The 24,019-nt window shown below is 41.4% G+C and overlaps 1 protein-coding gene across 5 annotated transcripts in view; it reads left to right on the forward strand.

Annotated features, from left to right (window-relative positions):
* PRKCE (protein kinase C epsilon) overlaps nucleotides 1–24,019 on the forward strand; it is a 507,167-nt gene that overhangs the window by 290,612 nt on the left and 192,536 nt on the right. For all 5 annotated transcript variants that reach the window (XM_007062803.4, XM_027825224.3, XM_037895851.2 and 2 more), the window contains one exon: nucleotides 22,559–22,718. In XM_007062803.4, coding sequence (XP_007062865.1) covers nucleotides 22,559–22,718 — 160 coding nt within the window. The remainder of the gene's footprint in view (nucleotides 1–22,558; nucleotides 22,719–24,019) is intronic.

Below are 24,019 nucleotides of genomic sequence, written 5' to 3' on the forward strand. Positions count from 1 at the left end.
CCTTTCTGTTGATGTACTCGGTCACAAGATGGTCTAGGCCAAAATGGAGATATGCATGCCATCTATCGCCCTGCTGCAGTTAAGGAATCCCATTGCCACAAAGCCATCCACTATTTCCTGCACATTGCCCAGAGTCACAATCTTTCGTAGAAGGATGCAATTAATGATCTTGCATGCTTGCATCACTGCAGCCTCCACGGTGGACTTTCCAACTCCAAACTGATTCGCAACTGATCAGTAGCAGTCTGGAGTCGCCAGCTTCCACACAGTGATTGCCACTCACTTCTCCAGCGTGAAGGCAGCTCTCCTTTTGGTGCCCTTGATCCGCAGGCAGGGCCATCCCTAGCTATTTTGGTGCCCTACGCAGCTCCCCCCGCAGGGGGGCTGTGTGGGGCCCCAGGCTTCCACGGGGGGGTGGGGGCGTGCTGGCACCAGGCCTCCTGTGGGAAGAAGAAAGTCAGTTGTGTGATGCAGTGGAAAATAAAATGGCAGTTCCGTTTCTGACAGCAGCAGAAGTTGTCTCTCTCTTTTTCTCATTTCTTGGGTTTTGTAGTATAGCAGATGCATTTCAAACTGATTTATTTTTATTCCAAGTCTTTACTCCTTCATGGACCACCTGTGATCCAATCTGGTCTCTCACATACTTATAACATTTAAGGTAATTTCTGTTAAATTTGCCCACTGACGCTATAAATGCTCTCTCCATTCTGTTTTCCTGACTGCTTAGTTCAGGCTAAAACATGATAATTTGAGAGACAGAAGATATCTTAATGATTTTATACTTCCCTTTATTTAAAAAGATAAGACCAATTTGTGTTAATATTGTTGGGTACTTTCTGATTTCACCAGAGCAAGTGGTGAAGACTGACTTCTCAGTAAAAGAGATTAGTGAAGCACTAGAATTCAGAAATGGGGGTGGGAGGGGGAAGGTTTCCTTCCATTTGATGAAAAGAATCTTCAGATTTTTCTTTTTGATTTTGAATCCTTTGAACACTATTTCTTGGATTGTTGAAAAGAACAAAATACCGAATATTAACAATGTTTTATTTAAGGCTCACATTTCTTGAGGAAAGGCCTTTTTTATTACCACTTTTATCCCCAACTCTCAAAGTAAATGACATATATCTTGGCATTTGGCCTGTGGTATTTTGTTAAAAAGGTAATGTTTATTAAAGAAACCAACCAGTTAAGCTTATTCTTTTCTGTCTTTGGAGGAAAAAGTCAGCCAGACTCTTATGTATTCAATTTTTAACAGCTTCTTAAAAGTTGCCTGCATGACATTAACTCATACCTGGACAAAAAGAACAGGAGTACTTGTGGCACCTTAGAGACTAACAAATTTATTTGAGCATAAGCTTTTGTGAGCTACAGCTCACTTCATCGGATGCCACAAGTCCTCCTTTTCTTTTTGCAAATACAGACTAACACGGTTGCTACTCTGAAACCTAATTTAAATGGTACTGACCAAATTCTGCTTGCTCCTACACATGTGTAACCACACTGTCTTGAATGTGTTGTGCAGGTATAACGCCGGATAGATTTTGGACCAATAGAAATATTCCATCTGATTATCTCTTATTAATTAAAGCAACCAAAGCCAGTGCAGTTCACCTGTTTTATTTTGCGCAGATGGCAAGCACTTGGATAATGGTTATGATGATGGCACTCAAACTGAAATATGCACTGAGCTTTTTGTGTTCTTTTAGCACAGAACGGTTCTCTCACTCTCACACAGTTAAATTCAGGGTCATACTCTTCTGTTGATTCACTTGTGGTATGTCCATTGATGTCAGTGCAGGTTTTGTATGGGAAAAGTGGGAGCAAAATACTCCTAATTTATTACGGAGATATACAGTTACATTAAAGGCTTGAAACAATGGATGCATCATTTACAAAAACAAACAAAAAGCAACACGCTGAAACTTTCAAAGTTGCCTAGGGGGTTTAAAAGCAGGACTCCCATTGATTCCAATGGGAAATGCGCATCTAAATCTCTTATATGGCTTTGAAAATCTCATCCATGGTGTTTTATGATACGAAAACCAAACACTTCAGTATCACTAGTGTAAAAGAAAGTGCTTTGGACCTTACTATAGGACAGGGGTGGCCAACCTCTGGCTCCGGAGCCACATGCGGCTTTTCAGAAGTTAATATGCCGCTCCTTGTTTAGGCACCAACTCCAGGGCTGGAGCTACAGGTGCCAACTTTCCAATGTGCCGGGGGGTGCTCACTGCTCAACCCCTGGCTCTGCCACAGGCCCTGACCCCACTCCATCCCTTCCCGCCCCCTCCCCTGAGCCTGCCATGCCCTCGCTCTTCCCCCTCCCCCCCCCCAGCCTCCTGCATGCCACAAAACAGCTGATCGGGAGGTGTGGGGAGGGAGGGGAAGGCACTGATCAGCAGGTGGGAGGCGCTGGGAGCGGAGTAGGGGAGCTGATGTGGGGCTGCAGACGTATTACTGTGGCTCTTTGGCAATGTACACTGGAAAATTCTGGCTCCTTTTGAGGCTCAGGTTGGCCACCCCTGCTATAGAACATTGACTCACTGTTTATTAAGTGATGGGTAAACAAAATTATAGAATAAAAAAACATGGAAAAGCTACCTTTTACTATTGTAACCAAATTAATTTAAGAAAACAAATGAAATGAATCCCCCCAAATACTGCTTCTTTGAGGGATGCCAAGAATTGTGTTGCCTGTCTATTCATTGTATTCCTCCCCGCCCCCTGTATTTTTTGGTACACCTCCAGAATAATTTGGGTGGGGAGTTGTTTAGATCTTGAAATACTTTTTGATTAGGTTCTTTGTACTGGGGGATGGGGAGATGGGTCGGAAAAGATTTCCTTCCTCCCCCTGTACTCTGTTTTCTATTTCAACTACAACCGCAGTGTAAGTTCCACAGCCCAGCATTTAACAAATATTTTCCTTGGAAAGTTTACTGTTTGAAGAAATGTTAGAAGTAGATTTTCTCCCACACACATTGATTGATCCTTTCATGGAGTTTTCACATATTTGGTGAAAGTTAACCTTCAGTGCATGCTGTGGGCTTTGGCTCTTAGGACTGAACGATTTCAGGTCTTAAAAAAGTAACAGATTGAGATAGGATTGCACTATTGTGATTAGTAGGTATTTGTTTTCTGTCTCATGCAAGAGTGCCATCCAGTGGTGATAGACAAAATTTATGTTGCTGAAAGTGTGTGTGTGTTTGGGGAGGAGGACATGGTTTGCTTGAAATAGCGCTGTAGAATTGCGTCCAGCATTAAGCAAATTTTATGTCTGTGAGATTCTTACCTGTTCCTTTGCTTAGGCATGATTCTAATAGCTAATGCTAATGCGAACATCTGGAAAAACTAATTTCTGGATCCTCAGCTGGTGTACATTGGAATAGCTCCTTTGAAGTCAGGTATACTAAATCCATTTATGCCATCTGAAGATCTGCCCTAAGTGTTTGATAAAATATTAATGGACCAAACACTACCAGTCTACTTAAAGTCTTAGCATAGCTGCTTCCTCCATGAGTGAATTATTCTCCTACAGAAATACAAGCCAGGGCTCAAATTGACTCTTTCCAGATTCCTAAGGAAAAGTTTGTCCCTCTGGTGCTTTTCCGTTGGCATTCCCAACAATTGAGATGACAGAAAACCTCCTGAGTAGGGAGCACTCACTTTCCCTCAGATCAGATAAATGTACGGTATATTCAATGTAAACCAGACGCGGAGTGTCTATATAATACCAAACCTAAACTGGATTCCCAGACTAAAATCCATTTTCTACATGCATTGTGCTATTGGGCAGGTCATGTGGAAAATAAAATTGTTCTGGATGTTTTCCAGTCCCTGTTCCTTTCACTTGCCTTTGTCCATTCCTTCTTTCCTGAAATCCTAGTCCTTCTCTGATCTCATTTTTTTTCTGTCCTCTATATGGATGAGAAAGTATTAATGGACCAAACACTACCAATCTACTAAAAGTCTTAGACTATCTGCTTCATCCATGCGTTAATTATTCTCCTACAGAAATACAAGTCAGGGCTCTTCCCCCTTCCCCGCCCCCAAATACGCTCTACTCCTTTTAGTCTCAGTTTCTACAGTAAGATTCTTCATCCTCCAACATCCACCCCTCCCACTTACCAGCTGCTTTCATCAATGAGTTTTTCATGCATTCTTGAATATTGTGTCAATTTAAACAGAACTATGAAATTCAAATTGTGGCTCAATCAGCACATCATCTGCCTCCTCAAAGGTCATTTGCCAGCTCTCTCCCCAAATGAGTTTACATTCATGAGAGACATATACTGCCATCAGTCACACAAAATGGCCTAGATCCAAGTAGCCTGCTTCAAGAAGTTCCTACATATAAACAATCTACCCTGAAATTCTGTCTGGTGGTTGACAGATACTGGTAGGTACTCAGGTAAACTTCAGAAAGTAGCATTTCTATAGCATGTGTAGCACATAAACAACTTTTTAGTTTTTAAAGCCCTTCCAAAGGCAGCAGTACAGGGAGAATCCCCAGTGTGAACTCTGGGAGAAGGAAGTCTGGAAAATCAAGAAAAGAGTAGAATTCTGGAATGGTCCAAGATTCTGCAACCTGTTTGCAAAGGGGTTTAAGGAGTTCTATCCTGTCAATCTATCTTCTAGTCATTGTAAGATGTACTGTAGTGCCAACCCCAACCTTTCAAAAGTCATGTTGGTCCACCAAAATCATGAAGTTATTAATAAAAACAATGTGGGGTTTCTTATTTACTTGCCTTTTGGTTTCTTATGCTTCAGGGTGTACTCACGCTTTTCTCTGCAACCATGAGGGCTAGAAACATGCTTGTTTATGTGAGCACTGCAGCTTTCATTTAATAATTCTATAACTAGAGGTAGGGCACTAAGCAAAGTGCCAGATGTTGCAAGACTTGCGATAAAATTGTGAGAGTTGGCAACATTGGATGCACCTTTTTGCCTGTGTTTCAAAGATCTAGGCCAATGACCGTAAAGAAACAAAACAGAAAAAAATGTATGGCACACTCAAACTAGGAACTAGATTAGAAACTAGAACGGAACAGAGAACTGACATCACATTCATGATAGGACTCGATATCACATCTAAAGAAGGATGGGGAACGGACTGTGCAGGCTGATGTTACTGTGGTTTGTTTTGTTTTGTTTTTTTAATCCTTGCACTATGCCTAGATGCTAAGGTGATAAGTGCTAGATATAAAAATGCTTTGATATTGAACATAGAGATAGAACATTTCCTTATTTGGACTCTGCACTGGTATTTCTTAATTTTGACCTATTTTGGGGGGCAAGGAGACCTTCGTTTAAAGCCTGCTCCTTAACCTATTCCAACTGTAATGACAGTCTGCCAACACATCATCATTCTGATTGTCCTTATTGTACCACATTGTGCCCATAGATCGTAAATCCTTCAGGGAACGGAACATATTGTTTGCTTAGCACAGTTTTCTGCTGTACAGTGCAAGTGTATCTTGACCCTGATTCAGTAAGCTGTTTAAGCATGTGCTTACCTTTAAGTATTTGAGTAGTCCATTTATTCATTTGGACTACTCACATTCTTAATCACATGCTTAAGTGCTTTGCAAAACTTGGGCTTTAGAGCACTAAGCTAATAATAAATAATAATTTGTACCTTTACAGCTACCTGATTTACATGTACATTTACATCTATCATTGTTCTCTAAGTGCTTTTATTGATAAATTGTATATTTAAATGCTGAGAGAGATAAATAAGCAATGGATTGTACTTTAGTAGGGCCACTTGCTTTAGTCAGGAGACTAGGATTTGCTGAGGGAGTTTACCTGAGTAGGTTAAATTTCCTTTCTGATGTTGTTTTAAACGGTTCTACGCCCAAATGCACTAGACAAATAATTAATCATTAGTAGAGGATGAGTGGTTACCGTGATGGGATTGTTCATGGAGTTAAATATCATTAATTAAGTATGGCAGAATCAGACCCATAATAAATAGATTTATATTGAAAAAATAAAAGAAATTAAAGACATTTAATAATTTATTAAAATAATCAATATTGTGTTATGCAGGAATGTATTGAAAACAAAAATAGCTACAATAAGCATTTGTTTGTTAGCTGTAGCAATCTCTGTGGAGATATCACAAAATAATCCCAGGAGATATCACAAAATATTATATGAATAATAATTCTAGTATATTTTTAAAATTATGTTTTGAGAAATAAGTCTCAAATCCTAAAATTAGAAGCTGTTGTGGAGATAAACTTCTTATTTATTATTTTTAATACGAAACCCCATCACTCAGGGCCAAATACTCTTCTGCTTACTTGCATGAGCAGTCCCAATGATATCAGTAGGGTAATTCATGTGAGTATGAAGGTAAGTGGGATTTGAAACTTATTTCTCAGAAGCCCAAATTCCAAACCTTGGACCTGGAAAGTATTTTAATTTTGGTTAAAATTTCAATATAAGAATAGCTGAAATTGTAAGAAAACATCTGTCTCTGATATATTAAAGGTCCCATTATGACTTTATTATATTATCCTTGGGCCTGTCGAGAGAAATTTGGGGGCCTGGTACCTCCTGTTTTCTGGAGCCCCACATTTCATCTCCACTTCACCCCAGTTGCAGACATTTTGGGGCGCAGCTGGGCTCAGGGACCTGGTACAGTGTTCCTCTTTTCCCCCACTCTTTCGTCAGTAAATATTACCCTCTGAATCCTCTCTCCTGACCTCGTTGTGAGTTCTTGGTGCAGAGAATGCAGGATCGGGCACTTTTAATTTACTAATACTACTAGTTGCATCAAAAAATCAGTGATAATACTAATAAATCTAATTACATGATAAAATGGAGCATGTTATGCAATGTGGTCTTAGGTTCCTAGTTATTATGGGCTGCAGTCTGATACTCTTTTGGTACTAACTAGTTCTATAAGAGAATAGGAATCTAGCCCAGTATTTATCACTTGAAGCAACAAACCTCAGATCCCTGCAGAAGGACAAATAGGCTATTTCTGATTTGTCTAACAAATTTATTTGAGCATAAGCTTTCGTGAGCTACAGCTCACTTCATGTAAGCATCTCTAAGGCGCCACAAGTACTCCTTTTCTTTTTGCGGATACAGACTAACATGGCTGCTACTCTGAAATCTGATTTGTCTATTAATCATCCTGTTTTAAAATGTTGTTTATGATCAATTAAATAAATGTATCTTGATTCAAATTAATACATTTGTCTCTTTACTATTTATAACTGGAATATCTCTGAAAGCCCACTGGGCATCTACAGTAAATATTAAAGTATTTTAATTACACCTGGTTTCATTATTAAAATAGATGCTATGGTAACACATGAAACTGGAAAATCAGAGCTCTTAGGAAGCAGAAATGAAAATAATGAATACTTCATGGGGCAGAGGTCAGGTTCTAGGAGCTCTGCAGAGCTCTTCTTCTGAGTCACCCTTGCTCCAAGGCCAGGTAGGGCCACATTAGCTCCATCCCAGGGGTATAAAAGGGGTTGAAAGTCCATTTGATGATGAGGAAATTAAGGATAGGGACAGAGAGGTTCTTCAGGAAATAGATCTGGAAATGGAGGATGAGATTCTGTGCCACACCTCAGAGGGTATGTCTACTCTGCAACTGGGAGCGAGCTTCCCAGACTGGGTAGATGGGCATGAGGCAGCGTGCTAATAATAACGGTGTGGATGTTACAATTCAGGCTGCGTCTTGGGCTCAAGTCTAAGTGGTTGAGTGGGCTTGAGAGCTCAAACTGCAGCCTCCATGCTGTTTTTAGCATGCTAGCTCAAGCCCACATGCAATTTCTAGGAACCTGTATGCTGCACATAAGAGGAAATACATGTTTGTGAAACTAAACCCATGTCTGAGTACAAGGATTCCAACCATGCAAGGCTTCCATCAGCAACGCCGTGTTGCAGCCCTGGCATCAAACAGCAAGCTATACCTGAGCTTTCCTTATCCATCAACAGCTTGCACTTAAAATAATACTGTCAGGTATCTGGTTTAATTGTTATTCAGAAGGAACCATAGAATATCAGAGTTGGAAGGGACCTCAGAAGGTCATCTAGTCCAACCCCCTGCTTAAAGCAGGACCAATCCCCAAATTTTGCCCCCGATCCCTAAATGGCCCCCTCAAGGATTGAGCTCACAACCCTGGGTTTAGTAGGTCAATGCTCAAACCCCTGAGCTATCCCTCCTCTCCCCAATGCCTCTTTCTGAATCACTGACACCGCTTCCCACGACCCCTGTTGGAAAAGCAGTGTGTTTCCCTTCCAAGTACTTACAGCCACGCTCTGCTTAGCCCCTGATCCTGTAATACGAGGCTTAGAGAAAGATACACATGCATATGCTTTCAGCACCATTGAAATCAATGGGCTGTGCACTGGCTCAAGGATCCACCTGCACGCATCTCTTTGTAGGGTTGAGGCTTTAGTTTATGAGACCAGATGAAGGCTCAGTCAGTGTGATATGGTTACAGAGATGAAGAACTGCAACTTTTCACTATGCTGCCGAAAGCTTTGCATTGCTTTTCCTCCTTTGGAAACCTATTGGACCAAAATGTGACACACGCACCAAGTAGCATACTACTCCTTAAGTAGACCCATTCCGTTCAGTGGAGTAAGGTGCTACTCATCACGAGTAAGAGTTTTAGAATCTTGCTCATTGGTCTGTATGAAGAACACACAAATTCCACACAGACTTTTCTCTCAATTCAAGTGCACAGTTAGTGATACAGTGACATTTTGTGTGCAGTGATATATTTGATGTCACTGAGCCTTTAGTGATAATGTAGAGAGTTTGAAATGATTACAGTGTATTATTGATTTTTCTTCTCCTCACTTCTGTGAAATTGACTCTTTCATACTGAAAATACTTATTCTAAACTTCTGTCTTGAGAAAAAGGTCTTGGAAGCTGAAATATTATCTAAAAACCCTGAGATATGAAATGGATATTTCAGAGAGTCTGTTGTTTAACTGTAAGTGTCCTATGGCATTTCTAGCAACAGAACTCTCTTGCAACAATGGAATCTTTGTGATAGTTCTATGACAAAGTCTTTATTAAAGGGACATCATTAACTTCAAAATCACACTTGTGCCTGGAAATGTTTTACTTACTATTGTTATAAGCAATGCCTACAATTATTATAACCGGAAGAGATTAGAGGAAAAAAACTCTCTATTTTTATTTATTTTGGTTTCTTTGTGGATTTGACAACTTTTTGCATATATTCATTTTTAATGTGTCTGCTCTGGGGTCAACTAGTTAGCCAGTTTTCCCTGTTGCTTTTGTGAACTTTCACAAAAATTGTCCAGGGGCTCAGGGACAGGGATAGTACCTGAAACTACTTTTAACTTTACGTTTTTGTTGTTTGAATTTACTAGATTTCTAGTTGTCTGTTCCTTTAAAATGTTAAACTGTGCTTTAAATATTAGCTTTCATTAAAAAATTGTCTTTTGCTCACCTCCTGAGGCAAAAATGTAACTCCCTGGTATTGTTAATAGGAGTTGTGTACATGGGCTGATGGAAGATATAAGGGCCCATAGTGGAGTCCTATTTGAGGAAATTCTCCCATTTATATCACAGGGAAGTTTGCCTCAGTAATGATGGAATATTGTCCCCAGGGCCCGTATGCAACAAAAGAGCTACCCCACAGCCATTACCAAAGTAGCCGTGCAGTTGCTGTATCCCATTTCTGTGGGCGTGGAGTTTTGACTATTGGCTTCAAGTTATTGCCCTGGACAAGAGCGAGGTTGGAAAATTTTATCTAAGAACACCAGGTCAGTCGCCTATTCTTGCAAAAATTGTCAAGGCACGGGCAAGTCAATATCCATGTGCAGCACACGGGATTTCCGTTTTTATGGTCTCATCTGTACACTATAGATAATGCCATGTTTCTTAGTTTGGAAGGATAGGGCTGCCTTATTATCAGTTACCTGTTCAGCACCTTAAAGGTGCTAATAAATACATTGTCAGTAAATAATGTAATTTGGGTATGGAAATAGGGTTTGGATCAGACATGAATAATGGCCCAGTAGGAGGCAGTTGGGGATATTTTATTTATATATATATATATATATATATATATATATATATATATATATATATATATATATATATATATATATAATAATAAATTAAAAAAAACCTGGAACGAAAAACGCCACATGCCTGTCACTGCCCTGGTCACTTTGGGTTAGATTATGGCCTGGCTTGCACAGCCATGCAAGACAGCAAAAGAAAATTATACAAGGCACCTGTTATTCCCTCGCGCTAGCCACCTGGATCACAGATATGAGCATAGAGAGGAGAGAAGTCCATTTCTTCTCCTGCCCAAGTGGATGTGAATGAATGGAGTGTTTTTTCAATTGTAAACTCTTCAGAGCATGGACTGTGATTTACTCTGGTCCCAATAAAGGACCAGATTTAAGCGCATATTTAGATGCATCTCGTTCAAGGTGGAACTCAAGCAAGTACTTAAAGCACCTAGCACATTTTGGGCCCTACACAATCTGAAGTGAAAGTTATTTTTGGAGATTCAGAAAGCGTCTACTTAATTAATAGTGGACATTATATGTCAAGACACTTACTTTTTTTGAAAAAATTTCTATCCTATACTGATGATTCTTCCATTTTATTTTTTTCTGTTCGACATCTTTAGATTTTCTTTGGTGACAGTGCACATCTAATTAAGGATCTGATCATTCTTCCATTCAAATACATGGAAAAAGTGCCTATTTACTTTCCATGGATGAGCAGATTCAAGATCTAGGAAACCTAAATCACTGTTTCATCATTTATTAAAGAAATTACGTGCAGACATATTGTATTTGTAAGAAAATATAAATTCTTTATATGACCTTCGTGTACCATCTAATTAAGTTTTTCTATGGATCATTTTACCTCTTTCCTTACTGTTTATAATTATTTTCCCTTTGTCAAGATTTATGAAATTTACTTGTTGCTTAAGTTAATGAACCCCAAGAAAGCTTAACAAAGAAAAGAGTACCTGGAATGTATGCACAATTTCTTTTAGAAAATAGCACCTTAAAGGGCAAAATTCTGTTACTGTTTCTGTGTGGCCTGGTCACAGTACCAATATTTCTGCTTTTTCTGGTGGCTCTCTGTGCCTGTAAAGACATTAAGCTATTGGAGCTCCAGAGAATTCTCAGAGCATAATTTTAGCATATGATAATCTTTTGGTTACACTCACTCCTGTGATTTAAGGAACCCAAGATACTGTTCCTGGCTCTGCCACAGATTTGTAGTGTGATTTTTCACGTCATTCCATCTGTCACTTCAATTTCCTTCCTCATCTGTAAAAGGATAACAATATATGCCTACCGAAGCAAGGTATGGTAAGGTTAGTTTCATTCATGTTTGTAAAGTGCTTTGATATCCTGAAACTGAGGGCGCTACATTAGTGCAAATTATTATTAGATTAATAAATGCATATCGATCAAAATCTGCAGTATTTAAATATCCCATGGCAACAATTTGCTTGTTTTCTGAGCCTGGAAGAATGCTTCACTATGATAAAATGCAGTGGTCACCCTTTCTATTAAAATGCCAGTTATAAATACAGTAGACTAAAAAGGGTTAATAAATGATTAATAGGTATTTTAATAAATGCTTATTCAATTGTTAGAATACAGCAGATCAGTAGTTTGCTTACTGCCATAGCCTACATCCATATATGCATCAGCAGATGTGTGTATAACTATCTATATCACATACTGCTCATGTTTGTATTATATTTAAAACATTTTTATACATGCTTTATAAATGGACCCTTAATATAAAGTGTGACCAGTGTAACAATGGGGATCAGTGTAGTTTTTGCTTTAACAGTGTAGTCACAATTTAAAGGAAACTTGTGTGTGAACTTTTTGCAGGTCCCAGTCACCAGCAATGTAGTCTAGGTGCAGGGAAGTTCTTTTTGAGAACTCCGCATTTGGATACAGAATGGTGGTACTGAAAAACTTGCCAGTTTTACCTGACACACCTTGGTATCTTCAGTATTTCCTCCTAGTCCTTTGTATTTACCATAGGAAGTGCCTTGAATACTTGCAGTAATGAAGTTCGATGATGGCAATGTCACATTTTGCTACCTAAGGTGAGTGCCACCTGTTGCAGTCAGTGGTCTTACACTGCATGCTGCCCCATTTCAGTTTACATTAAAAATTGATCATTTCATTATAAAATGAAACATAACGTGTTTTAATTTTTGTCATTTAACAAGCAGGATTCCTATCCCATATCTCAGCCCTCTTTAAAGACTTCAAAGTAATTATTTTTTTAAGTTCCAAAAAGTGCCTCTAACGATTGGTGTCTAGGAACATCTAACATAATACAAAGAACACAAATAGACTCGCCCCATACACGTAACACACAATCACTCTCATCTGGAAGAAACCTCGAAAAATACATTGCTTTGCACCATTCCCCGAAGTTCAGTAGGATTCAAGGTCTTTCAGAGCCATGGTTGGGAGTGAATTCAGAAGTAAAAGGTCAGGCAGTGATATCCCCTTGTCTCCAGCTCTTGTCAGTCAAGTCTACGTTTTGCTAGTGAGAGCCGTCCAGCTTGTTACAACTTTATTGATGGTACACACGGTCTCTCAGCTAGAAAGCACTCAAACCAGGACATCACCATTACAACTCTTTTGCCACTGGAAATCTGGAATGAAGCCATCTGATCTTTCTCGGGCAAATAAACAAAAACTCATTAAAAACTTTATACATAGTGTTATAGTAAAGTTATAGTTTGAGGCTTTTTAATGTAAGTTAATAGTAAATGAAAACCTGGAGGCTAAAAGTGAAAGTCAGCTCTTGTGCCTACAGTGCAAGACTAGAAGTCTGGACACCTGAATTCTTTTTCTTTATGGATCTGCCATAGGGTTTCTTGTGACTTTGGACAAGTCACTTAGGCCAAAATGTTCAAACTGTCCATTAATTTTGAGTGCCTCAATTATTGGGTGCCCAGCTTCAGATACCTAGGGTCTGATTTTTGAGAATACTGAGCTCTCATTGGCTTCAGTTGGAATCTCTGTAGGTGCTCAGTGTCTTTGAAAAACAGTCCCTGGGTGTCTCAAGTTGGACATCCAAAAGTTGAGGCACCCCAACTTAATGGACACTTGTGAACATTTTGGCTTTAACTTCTCTTTTACAGAGTCCCTTTCCATAATGTTATATAATGTGCATTACATTTTCTGGATTTGTGCACAATGTTAAACAGAGACACCTTGCTATGTCCCAGTCTTTCAAAGACATAGCACATGCTTAAGTTTTTGGTTTGCTGAGGCACAAAGGCAGTCTAAATGCAATATGCTGTATTAGAGGGACAGAGTGGTTGAGATAATATTTCTGTTGATAAGAGAGACAAGTTTGTCTCTCTAATATCCTGGGACTAACACAGCTACAACAAAACTGCATGCAACACATGCTGCAGAGACATCCCCTCTCCAAGAATTATTAAATTATCATGCACATTTCTGGTGCCTTCTCTTGAAAATAATACCATGAAGGATTATGCTCCCTCCAAATGTAAAAGGCAAAGAGGCAACCAAAATAATAATGGGTCTTTAGAATTTCTTAGGAAAGCTTAAGAGAACTGAATTTATTTTGCCTAAAAGAAACTGCTTTTAATGAAGGAATGATTACTGTGTATGAATATCTAAGTAAAATAACGTAAGGAAGGGGAAAGAACTATTTACTTTGGACACTGTAACCATTTGCTTAATAAAATAGTTATGGCAAACTCATCTAATCTTAACTTGAACTCCTCTACTAAGTATGGAAATATAATGAATTGGGCTGGACTAGATACTGTATCTCAGAGGTTTCTTCTAGACCTATCCCATTCTAGGATTTTGTTTCTATAAATCTTATTTAAAAATGGTTCTCAAACTGTCTATCAGAGGAAAGTATCTCCAGAATATTATTTTAGGCATTTAGTAATTCCCCAAGACTTTTTTTTTAATTCATGGAGTTGAAATGGGCAAATATTATATATATTGAACTGTATGACTAGCACAACTGCTACTTCCAAATTACTACTCATGGGGTGGTGTGTCTATAAAAACACTTTCATATATTCTTGTGGCATGTATGAAATCATTGTGGAAATAGCCACATTGTTATCTGCCCTTATAATAAACTACAGCTGCATTTATGTTTTCATTTCACATGTAAAGCTAATACTTTCCAAAGAAAATCTTGAGAGCATTGGCTGGTTGTGCCATACATACAAGGCTCTTTCTGATACTCTCCGAGCATTTTCTGGTCATCTCTGAACCCCCAGCGGATAAAAGTAGGGGGGCTTTATGGTTTTTGTTTTTTCTAAGTAAACATCTGGGATAGCCAAATGGACAGTATTAGTGAAGACGTTCACTAGGGGATAGCTCAAGCATTGTGTCTTGTTTTATTTAAATTGAAGAGGGGAATTTATTGTTCATGGGAATGAGGGGCACACAAAGCTGGGCATGAACCAGCAGGTGCCACAGGTTCCTTCCAAACATAGCTCTGTCCACAAACCTGCTTGTCCAGTCCTGAGCCGCTTAATGAAGCTACTACATTAATCTGTGGCCGTGGTCCAAACCATCATGTTACAATAGTGACACAACAGTGTTGTAGGTGAGTACTGTGGAATACTATCGTTTTGGTGGTAGTGTTATTTTTAATAGCATTCTTTTGAGAAGTAGCTGTTTGTCCAGTGATATGACATGGTGAGTGTAAGCGTGGACAACTGTTCACTTGTGACAAGGATGTGACCAACTGACTACTGAATTCAGTTTTCACTTGTGACTTGATCAGACCTGTAATCTTGATCTCTGGTGACAAAAGGCTAGTACCTCACCTGTTGCATAACAGAAGTAAATATTACCAGAAAAACCCAAATAAATCCACACAATCTAATATTAGCATTGCTAAAGTATGTGCTTTCTTTTACAAGAGAAACAGTTTTGTTATTTTAATTATTCTTTACTATTTCTTACCATCCTGTGGCTATCATAAGTGAAACATGTGATTCTAATAAAGAAGAATCTTTATGTAAGAGGTCTGAAAGTACAACTTATTAGACTACAGTTTTAAACAATTTTTGACTTAAAAATATTTTCCTGGTATTTCTGTTAGAGTGACCAAAATGTAAAAACTGTAGGTGACATTATACCTTGTAAAGTGATTGTGGCCTTAACCACAAGAAGATCTTAAATTGAAGACACCATGGGGCAGAGAAGTCAGGACTGTACTGAAGATCAAATGCTGTATCGTGGATGAACTATGTCCAATCAGAACATCTAGTTTCTTACTTGCAAGTAGATATTTTTTGTGAAACATTGAAAGATTAATATTGTTGCAAAATTACCTTTCTCCTGTTCAGGCTTTGTGCCTTCTCCAAGTCCTCAGAGCAGGGTAGTGTGCAGGTGTGGCTAAGGGACCAATGGCAGCATGACTCCTGAAGAGTATGACTGCATTACATACTGCAACATTTCATATCCAAACATTTGGTTTCCTGCCATTTCTCCAAGGCACTGAGTAGCACAGAGGGACTGCTGCAAAAATTGCCCAAATTCTGGGATTTCTGACTGATTGATCCAACCACTTTTCCTCTGCATGAAGGATGCTAATTAGCCCAGATCGAAGGGATGGTTTGCGGGGAACGTGGATGCTTGTCTTTTGGGAACAGAAAGAGACCACTAAAATAATGTCATATAGGCCAGCCAACAGATGCTTGTGTCTTGTTAAAATGAACATGAAATGTTTGCAGGATGTTAGTATATAATGAAGAGTAGGCTTCTTTGGTGTTTAAAACACAATTAAAATGGCTGTGCTATGGACATATCTATTAGCAAATCCTGTAGTGTGCAGATCCAGATGTATAGTCTGTATCCTTTAAAAAGTACCTTTATGGGAACTAATTAATGCTCCCACACACACATACTCTCTCTCTTACTTATTTTCAAGTTTCTAAACCTCTTTTTTTCAAAACAAACTGATTGATAAAGGGCTAGTAATGTGTGAAAACAGTTTCAAACAGTTTCACTGGATAGAAGTCAGTGTTTGGTACTGCAGGCACAGCATGATGAAGGATCAGAGAGGGCAGTGCAGAGTGGAGAAGAAAATTGTCAGCATATGACCTCCAGAAGAAGAGAGGAGAACCCATGTACCCCCTAAAGCAGATAGAGGTAAGAAACCGTTTTCAGGCTCTCTGAACAAGTACTATGGTGGAGAATGGTTTGGAAGAGTCATCTGAGGAAACGGATCAGAAGGCGACCCCATCGACCAGAAGGCATGGGAGATGCATTGTCCTAGGGATGGGGGTTACATGACCACCACTCCAAAGAGGAGGAAATGGTTGTTGGTGGTCAGGGATTCCCTCCTAAGGAAGATGGAATCATCCATCTGCCACCCAGACGGGGAAACTTGAGAAGTGTGCTGCTTGCCTGGAGCTAAAATTCAGGATGTGAAGGAGTGTTTGCTGAGACTGATCAAGCTCTCAGACTGCTACCCCTTCCTACTTCTCCATGTGAGCACTAGTGATGCTGCCAAGACCTTGAGCTGGTCACTGCAGACTGCATGGCTCTGGGAATAAGGATAAAGGACTTTGAGGTGCAAGTCGTGTTCTCGTCCATCCTTCCTCTTGAAGGAAAAGGCCCAGGTAGAGACCATCGAATTGTGGAGGTAAATGCGTGGTTGTGCAAGTGATGTCGGAGAGAAATCTTTGGATTCTTCGACCATGGGATGTTGTTCCAGGACGAAGGATTGCTAGGAAGAGATGGGATCCACCTAATGGAGAGAGGGAAGAGCATCTTCACAGGCGGGCTTGCTAACCTAGTGAGGAGGGTTTTAAACTAGGTTCACCGGGGGATGGAGACCTAAGCACTGAAGTAAGTGGGGAAGTGGGATGCTGGGATGAAACACAAGGAGGAGGGTACAGGAGGGGAAGCCTCCTGATTCATACTGAGAAAGTAGGGCAATCGGCTAGTTATCTTAGGTGCCTGTACACGAATGCAAGAAGTCTGGGGAACAATCAGGAATAATTGGAAGTCCCTGCACAGTCAAGGAACTGTGATGTGATTGGCATAACAGAGACTTGGTGGGGTAACTCACGTGACTGGAACACTGTCATGGATGGGTATAAACTGTTCAGGAAGGACAGGCGGGGGACAAAAGGTGGAGGAGTTGCACTGTATGGAAGAGAGCAGTATGATTGTTCAGAGCTCCAGTATGAATATGGAGAAAAGCCTCTTGAGAGTCTTTGGGTTAAGTTTAGAGGTGAGAGCAACAAGGGTGATGTTGTGATGGGAATCTGCTATAGACAACCAGACCAGGAGGATGAGGTAAATGAGGCTTTCTTCGGACAACTAACAGAAGTTTCCAGATCACAGGCCCTGGTTCTACTGGGGGACTTCAATCACCCTGACATCTACTGGCAGAGCAATACAACAGTGCATAGATAATCTAGGAAGTTTTTGGAGCGTGTTGGGGACAATTTCCTAGTGCAAGTGCTAGAGGAACCAAGTAGGGGCCGTGTTCCTCTTGACCTGCTGCTCGAACAAACACGGAAGAATTGGTCAGGGGAGTAGAAGTGGGTGGCAACTGGGCAGCAGTGACCATGAGATGGTCGAGTTCAGGATCCTGACAAAAGGAAGAAAGGAGAGCAGCAGAATACGGACCCTGTACTTCAGAAAAGCAGACTTTGACTCTCTCAGGGAACTGATGGGCAGGACCGATTGGCTAAGCAGCAGTTCTGTAGAAAAGGACCTGGGGATTACAGTGGACAAGAAGCTGGATATGAGTCAACAATGTGCCCTTGTTGCCAAGAAGGCTAACGGCATATTGGGCTGCATTACTAGGAGCATTGTCTGCAGATTGAGGGAAGTGATTATTCCACTTTATACAGCACTGGTGAGGCTACATCTGGAGTGTTGCATGCAGTTTTGGGCCCCCCACTATAGAAAGGATGTGGACAAATTGGAGAGAGTCCAGCAGAGGGCAATGAAAATGATTAGGGGGCTGGGGCACATGACTTATGAGGAGAGGCTGAGGGAACTGGGCTTATTTAGTCTGCAGAAGAGAAGAGTGAGGGGGGATTTGATAGCAGCCTTCAACTACCTGAAGGGGGGTTCTAAAGATGATGGAGCTGGGCTGTTCTCAGTGGTGGCAGATGACAGAACAAAGAGCAATGGTCTCAAGTTGCAGTGGGGGAGATCTAGGTTGGATATTAGGAAAAACTGTTTCACTAGGAGGGTGGTGAAGCACTGGACTGAGTTACCTAGGGAGGTGATGGAATCTCCATCCTTATTGGTTTTTAAGGCCCAGCTTGACAAACTCCTGGCTGGGATGATTTAGTTGGGGTTGGTCCTGCTTTGAGCAGGGGATTGGACTAGATGACCTCCTGAGGTCTCTTCCAACCCTAATCTTCTATGATTCTAATTAAGTAGTTTTCACATTTACAGCTTTCAGTAATAATGACGACTTCTGAGCAATTGGTTAAAAAATGAAGTCTAAAACGGACTGCATTTGTTCTCTGATTTTTTTTCATTCCTTTTGTACAATTGTTTTCATAACATAGACTGGAGTAGAACCCATATTAAAAAAAAAAAGTGGACAGAAATATATGATGGACCAAAGTACATGTGCTTCTTCAGCATAATATTAAAAGACATAGTGCTGAAACTGAAGGAATATCAAGTATCAAGTGCTTCTCACTGGAAATATTGTTTGACACTAGACTATGACTCTGTAGTCTGATTCATACACATTCCTCTAATGCTGACTGCTCATGACAACTAACAAGCAAGCCTGGGTCATCAGTGCTCAGTTTGGGCTAGATCCACAAAGGGACTTAAGTGTTGCAGTGCTCAATGTTGTAACAACTAATTTGTAGGTGCCCTGTTGTCTGGTGGAATCCTAAGCCCCAAGTTAGGTGCTCAGGCAGAGGCAATGCGTATGGGGGGGGGGGGAGAGAAGGGGGGCAGGTGGGTCACGTGCCCCCCCCCCAGATTTCTGCCTTCCATTTAGCAACAGCGTCTATTCAGAAGTTTTCAAACTGTGAGGCGCGACAGAACGTTTGGCGGGGAGAGGTGAGTGACAACTCCAGGTGGCTCGGGCCTCAACGTTGAGCCCCACTCTTCAACTTATCCCAAGTCTGGCAACCTCCAAGCTCCGAGAGCTGGGCTCGCTCCTTGTTCTTAGTGGCAAATGCTGTCACTTGCTATGAGGAGCCCCTCACCAGCTGCTCCAGCCTCTGCCTGCCTTGCCTCACAGGGAGAGGGGAAGCACCTACAGGCAGGGGCCGGCAGCGCATGCACGGAAAGGTCACCCAGAGGCACATGGCGGGCTTTTGCAACGTCAGCGCTCTCCTAAATTTGGTCACAATTTCTCTGCTTGATGCAGCGTGCGGTTGGCGCTGCGGCAGGGTTAGGGGTGTGGCATGTGAGCCGCTGTGTGGCCAGCTGGGAGTGGAGACATCAGGCGGAGCAGAGGTGGGGGGAGAGTGCGCAGGGCCTCATTGGGCACTAGAGAGTAAGGGGGAGACTAGGGCAAATGGGTGGGAATGTGCCTGCCCCACCCATAGAGTGAACACATGGGGTGATCACATGCCCCCCCACTATCACCAGTTATTTGTCACCTCTGTGATCAGGCTCCCTATGCAATGGATGGGGAGAGTTAAGCACCTAAGAATGGGATTCACAGAAGCCAGCAAACTAAGGAGGAGCTGCCTAAGCTTCTGAGGAGTGAAATGCAGAAGAGTGGCATTGGGGTCTGCTTAAAGCTGTTTAGGCACTTAACTCTGGGCTGGGGAGGGAGGCACCTCTCTCTGCTTGGGATTAACAGCTGTGAACCCTCTCCTGGAGTTAGGGGCCTAAATCTGGTCATCCCTTTATCATAAAAAAATAGACCACACTCCTCATTATAGCCAATGGCTCAGGGTATGGGATATGGGAGACCTGTTTTCAAATCCTTGCTCTGCCTGATTTGGAGAAGAGACTTGAAGTTGGGACTTCCATATCCCAGGTGAATACCTTGACCATCAGATGACTGAGAGACCCCCCCCCCATAATACCCAATTTCTCCTGTTGACACTGTTCCACTTTGTGTAATTACATATTCATTGGACCAGGGATTTGAATCTGACTCTTACACATCCTGGGGGAGTGCCCTAACCAGTGGGTTGTAGAGTCTATCTCGCTCTGACCCAATGAGTATTTAATTATTTATGCAAAGTAGAAAAGTTTCAGCAGGAGAGATTGAGAGAGCCCCTCCCCAGGATATATGATAGCCTACAGATCAGAGCACTCTCCTTGGAGGTGGGAGTCCTCCTGGGTTCAAGACCCTGTTCCAAACCAGGCAGCGTGGGGATTCAGACCTGGCTCTTGGACATCCCAGGTGAGTGCTTTAATCTTTGGGCTATTGGGTAATCAGGATGCACCTGCCAGCCACAAAAATTCGGGGCCTGCTCACACTTGGCTGTCTTTTGTGCAGGTTAGGAGTGCTCAGAGCATATCTCCTGGATCAGGCTCCACAGGCAAGATAGGCAGGGGAATGCCTAGTTTGAGAATCCAGCAGGGGCTTAGGCATGAGCTAGGATATCAAGTGGCTAGGTGGTGTCAGGACTTTAGTTGGCTTTGTGCATGCCTACTGGTGGAAGTTTAGGTGCCTAGGGAATTTAGGCGCCTTCAGGATTAGACAGCAGTTGAGCAGGGGTTGAGGATCTTAGACCCCTAAAGTGGCAGTAAGGCACCTAAATCCCTGTTTTGGATATACGCTCTTGTGTCTATCTGGGCATCTAAAAGAACTTGGTGGTAACCAGTGTTGTAGAATGCAGTAGTGCCATTGGTTAAATTTAGCTAAAGGCTTTTTTTTAGATCTCAGTTTAGTAGAGAAGGCCCTCTTGAGAATTCATCAGTACTGAAAGAAGAAATAAAAGTGGTTTATGTTGTGTGAGGAAACAAAGGTATTGTCTTGCAGATACCAAGGTGAGGAGTGCTTTAAAAGTACCTTATTTAGAGCCAGTGAGTATAGATAGAAAGAGATTGCTAGTCCTTGGGCTCTCTGCTGAGTGTGTCAATAGGGGGTGCTAATTAGCATGGATTGAAGGAGTGGTTTGCGGGGACATGGATATTTATCTCCTGGGAACTGAGACAGTTTTTCTACTGTTACTTGAAGTTTCTCTTTGCTGATCTGCTCAGCTTCTACCTTCAGCAGGAATGATGAGGGGTGGATCAGGTATTGGTCATAAACCCTGCGAATTCCACAGTAAACCTCTGCCTAAAGTGTGGCTCAGTAGGTGCACCTCTGAATGCTGGGCTTGATTGTTGTGAGGGAAGAGATAAATGGGCACATATCCATTCAAATTAATGTGGTATGATTTATTTAAGTCACCTGCTGTATCCTAATCTTTACAATAAATAATGGGACATCACAACACAGGTATTCTTTGCTGCTAATTCATCCAGAACAATGGTCTGACAGATACAGCAACTTCTGGAGGAGACACACGGCTACGTTTTCAAAACAGTGTATAGAAGGGTTTATTTGTTCATGGGAATTGTGCATAAACCTCCAATCGAACTCTGAAAAACACCCCCTCGTGTCCTGGAGGGTCTTTCTAAGTGTTTTGAATCTGAAACAATAATTTGAACTTTCATCTCCCCCATTTGCAAAAGCTCCCACTTGCTTGCAATTGTACAGACATTAGTTAATGAGACTTCCTCCCTTTCCTCAAGAATATATACAATTAATAAGAATACATTATTGTTAGAGGAGAGCTAGAACCATAAAGTTCAGGTCCTAATCGGAACTTCCCCAAAGTTCCAGGTGTTTGGATATGGAATTTTTGTCCTGCCTGTTTCAGAGAAAAAGACCAGCTGGGACAATTTTATTCTGCATTTAAATTCTCCCAAAGTTTGGGGTATTGAGCAGCACTCTCAGTTCTTATTGAAGGCAGTGGGAATTGAGATATCTGAGGACTTTGGAGAATTGCAGTGTTTATTGTTTAAGTAGTTGCAGTGTGCTTAGAGACAGGTTTCAGAGTAGCAGCCATGTTAGTCTGTGTTCGCAAAAAGAAAAGGAGGACTTGTGGCACCTTAGAGACTAACAAATTTATTTGAGCATAAGCTTTCGTGAGCTACAGCTCACTTCATCGGATGCTAATGCTCAAATAAATTTGTTAGTCTCTAAGGTGCCAAAAGTACTCCTTTTCAGTGTGCTTAGAGCTATACAAAGTTCAGAAGAAAACTTCATACCCAACCCAATGGAGTTTATAGTGAAAGGGTTAGATTATAAGAGGTGCTTAGAACCTGCAGCTCCCACTGACGTCAGTAAAAGGTGTGTCCCATTAATGTTAGGCCCTAAATGAGAAAAATAAACATAACTCCCTGCTTTGCCTGTGGTAGAGCCTGGACCAAGTTTTGTGGAAGCGAGTTTCCTTGCACTGCTACAGACCCAGGGCTTTTTTAAGACTTTGGTTTTGATTTTTCCCTTGCATGTCTGGTTCTCAGAATGTGTGTCTGGGATGATTCTGTGCTTATCATTTTCCCCCCTGTGCTTTTTCTTTTCAGCACCCAAAGACAATGAAGAACGTGTGTTCAGAGAGCGGATGCGTCCGAGAAAGCGGCAGGGTGCTGTACGACGCAGAGTTCATCAAGTCAATGGACACAAGTTTATGGCCACCTACCTTAGACAACCAACATATTGTTCGCACTGCCGAGACTTTATATGGTATAACCAACATATGGCTTTTTTGTTATTGTTGTTGCAAATGTCATGCTGTTTTGGATTGAACTGTTGAGGTTCCATTATGTCTTGTAGCAGTCCGAAAGGAGTAGAGCGTGTCACAGGCCGGGGAACTCCACCTGTATGACCCCCTCCACAGTCCAGAAAGGGCACCCACTCTAAGCTCCCAGGTCCTTAGCTGTCACCTCTCTCTCGGATGGAGACCCTCATCTCTCTTCCTCCTGACCAGGGTTTTTTTAGGCTGCACAGTTCCCTGCCTATACTGTGTTATTCCGAGCAAGACAGACTGCTTAACTAGGCCAGCATTTGCACTTCACATATTCTGTGAAAGATATAAACGGTGTAATTGCCTATAGTTATAAGTTACCACACAGCTCTGTCTAAGCAAACACATCTGTTCTTAAGGTGAAAGCATTACAGAGAAAATGTATTAAAAACAATAAAAATCTACACACATGCTAAAAAGCTTACCAGAGGTCACCCCAACTCCAGCCTCAGGCTTGGCAGGTGTCACTCCTTCCAACCCTTCCCATGGACTGAAGGTTCTCTCCATTTGCTGGATCAGAAAGAAGGCCCTGAGTCAGTTTAAACTGAGGCTGTTTATCCCAAAGTCCTTTCTTTGTCTGTTGGTCTCTAGAGAATCCAGTTTGTACTAGTATATGTGAGCCTGTCCAGGTGGTGGTACCTCCCTGGAAGTGTTACAAGCTGAGTGAATTTGCCTAATAGCTCCCTCCTCTTCCCCCCCCCCCCCCCCACGCCCCATCACTGTTCTTAGTTCCTGGAGGGCTTTGGTCATCGTCCCCCATGGGCCCACAATGACACATAAACATAACACAGTGAGATCACCCAAAGATATTGCAGGAAATTGCCATATCTGTCACAGAGCAGTACAGCAGTTTAGTTCTTTTCCTCTTTAACGTTCATTCATCATCAGTTTTTGCAAACAATAACATAAACCTGTCAAAAACTTCCATAGTGAATGATAAAATTTGGGATTTTCTCTAGATTACAGAGCTCAGTCCTGTCCGGCCTAATATCTAAAATGGATCTGATTCCTGTAACTCACTACAGTATTGGCTAGCCTCATATTTCACAACTGTAAGTGTCGCTGCAGAGCTAGGCTTCACAAGAGTAAAGAGAGCTGTGGTATGACTTGTTTAAAAATTTAAACGAATAAATTTTTCAGTTAATAATCACCATTTAAAGCAGTGTGAGCTAGATTCTGATCTTAGGTACTTGGGCAGAAATCCAGAGTAATTTCAGTAAAGTCAGTGGAATCACTGTGA

This window comes from Chelonia mydas, chromosome 3 (genome assembly GCF_015237465.2).
Source record: "Chelonia mydas isolate rCheMyd1 chromosome 3, rCheMyd1.pri.v2, whole genome shotgun sequence".
Taxonomy (NCBI): domain Eukaryota; kingdom Metazoa; phylum Chordata; order Testudines; family Cheloniidae; genus Chelonia; species Chelonia mydas.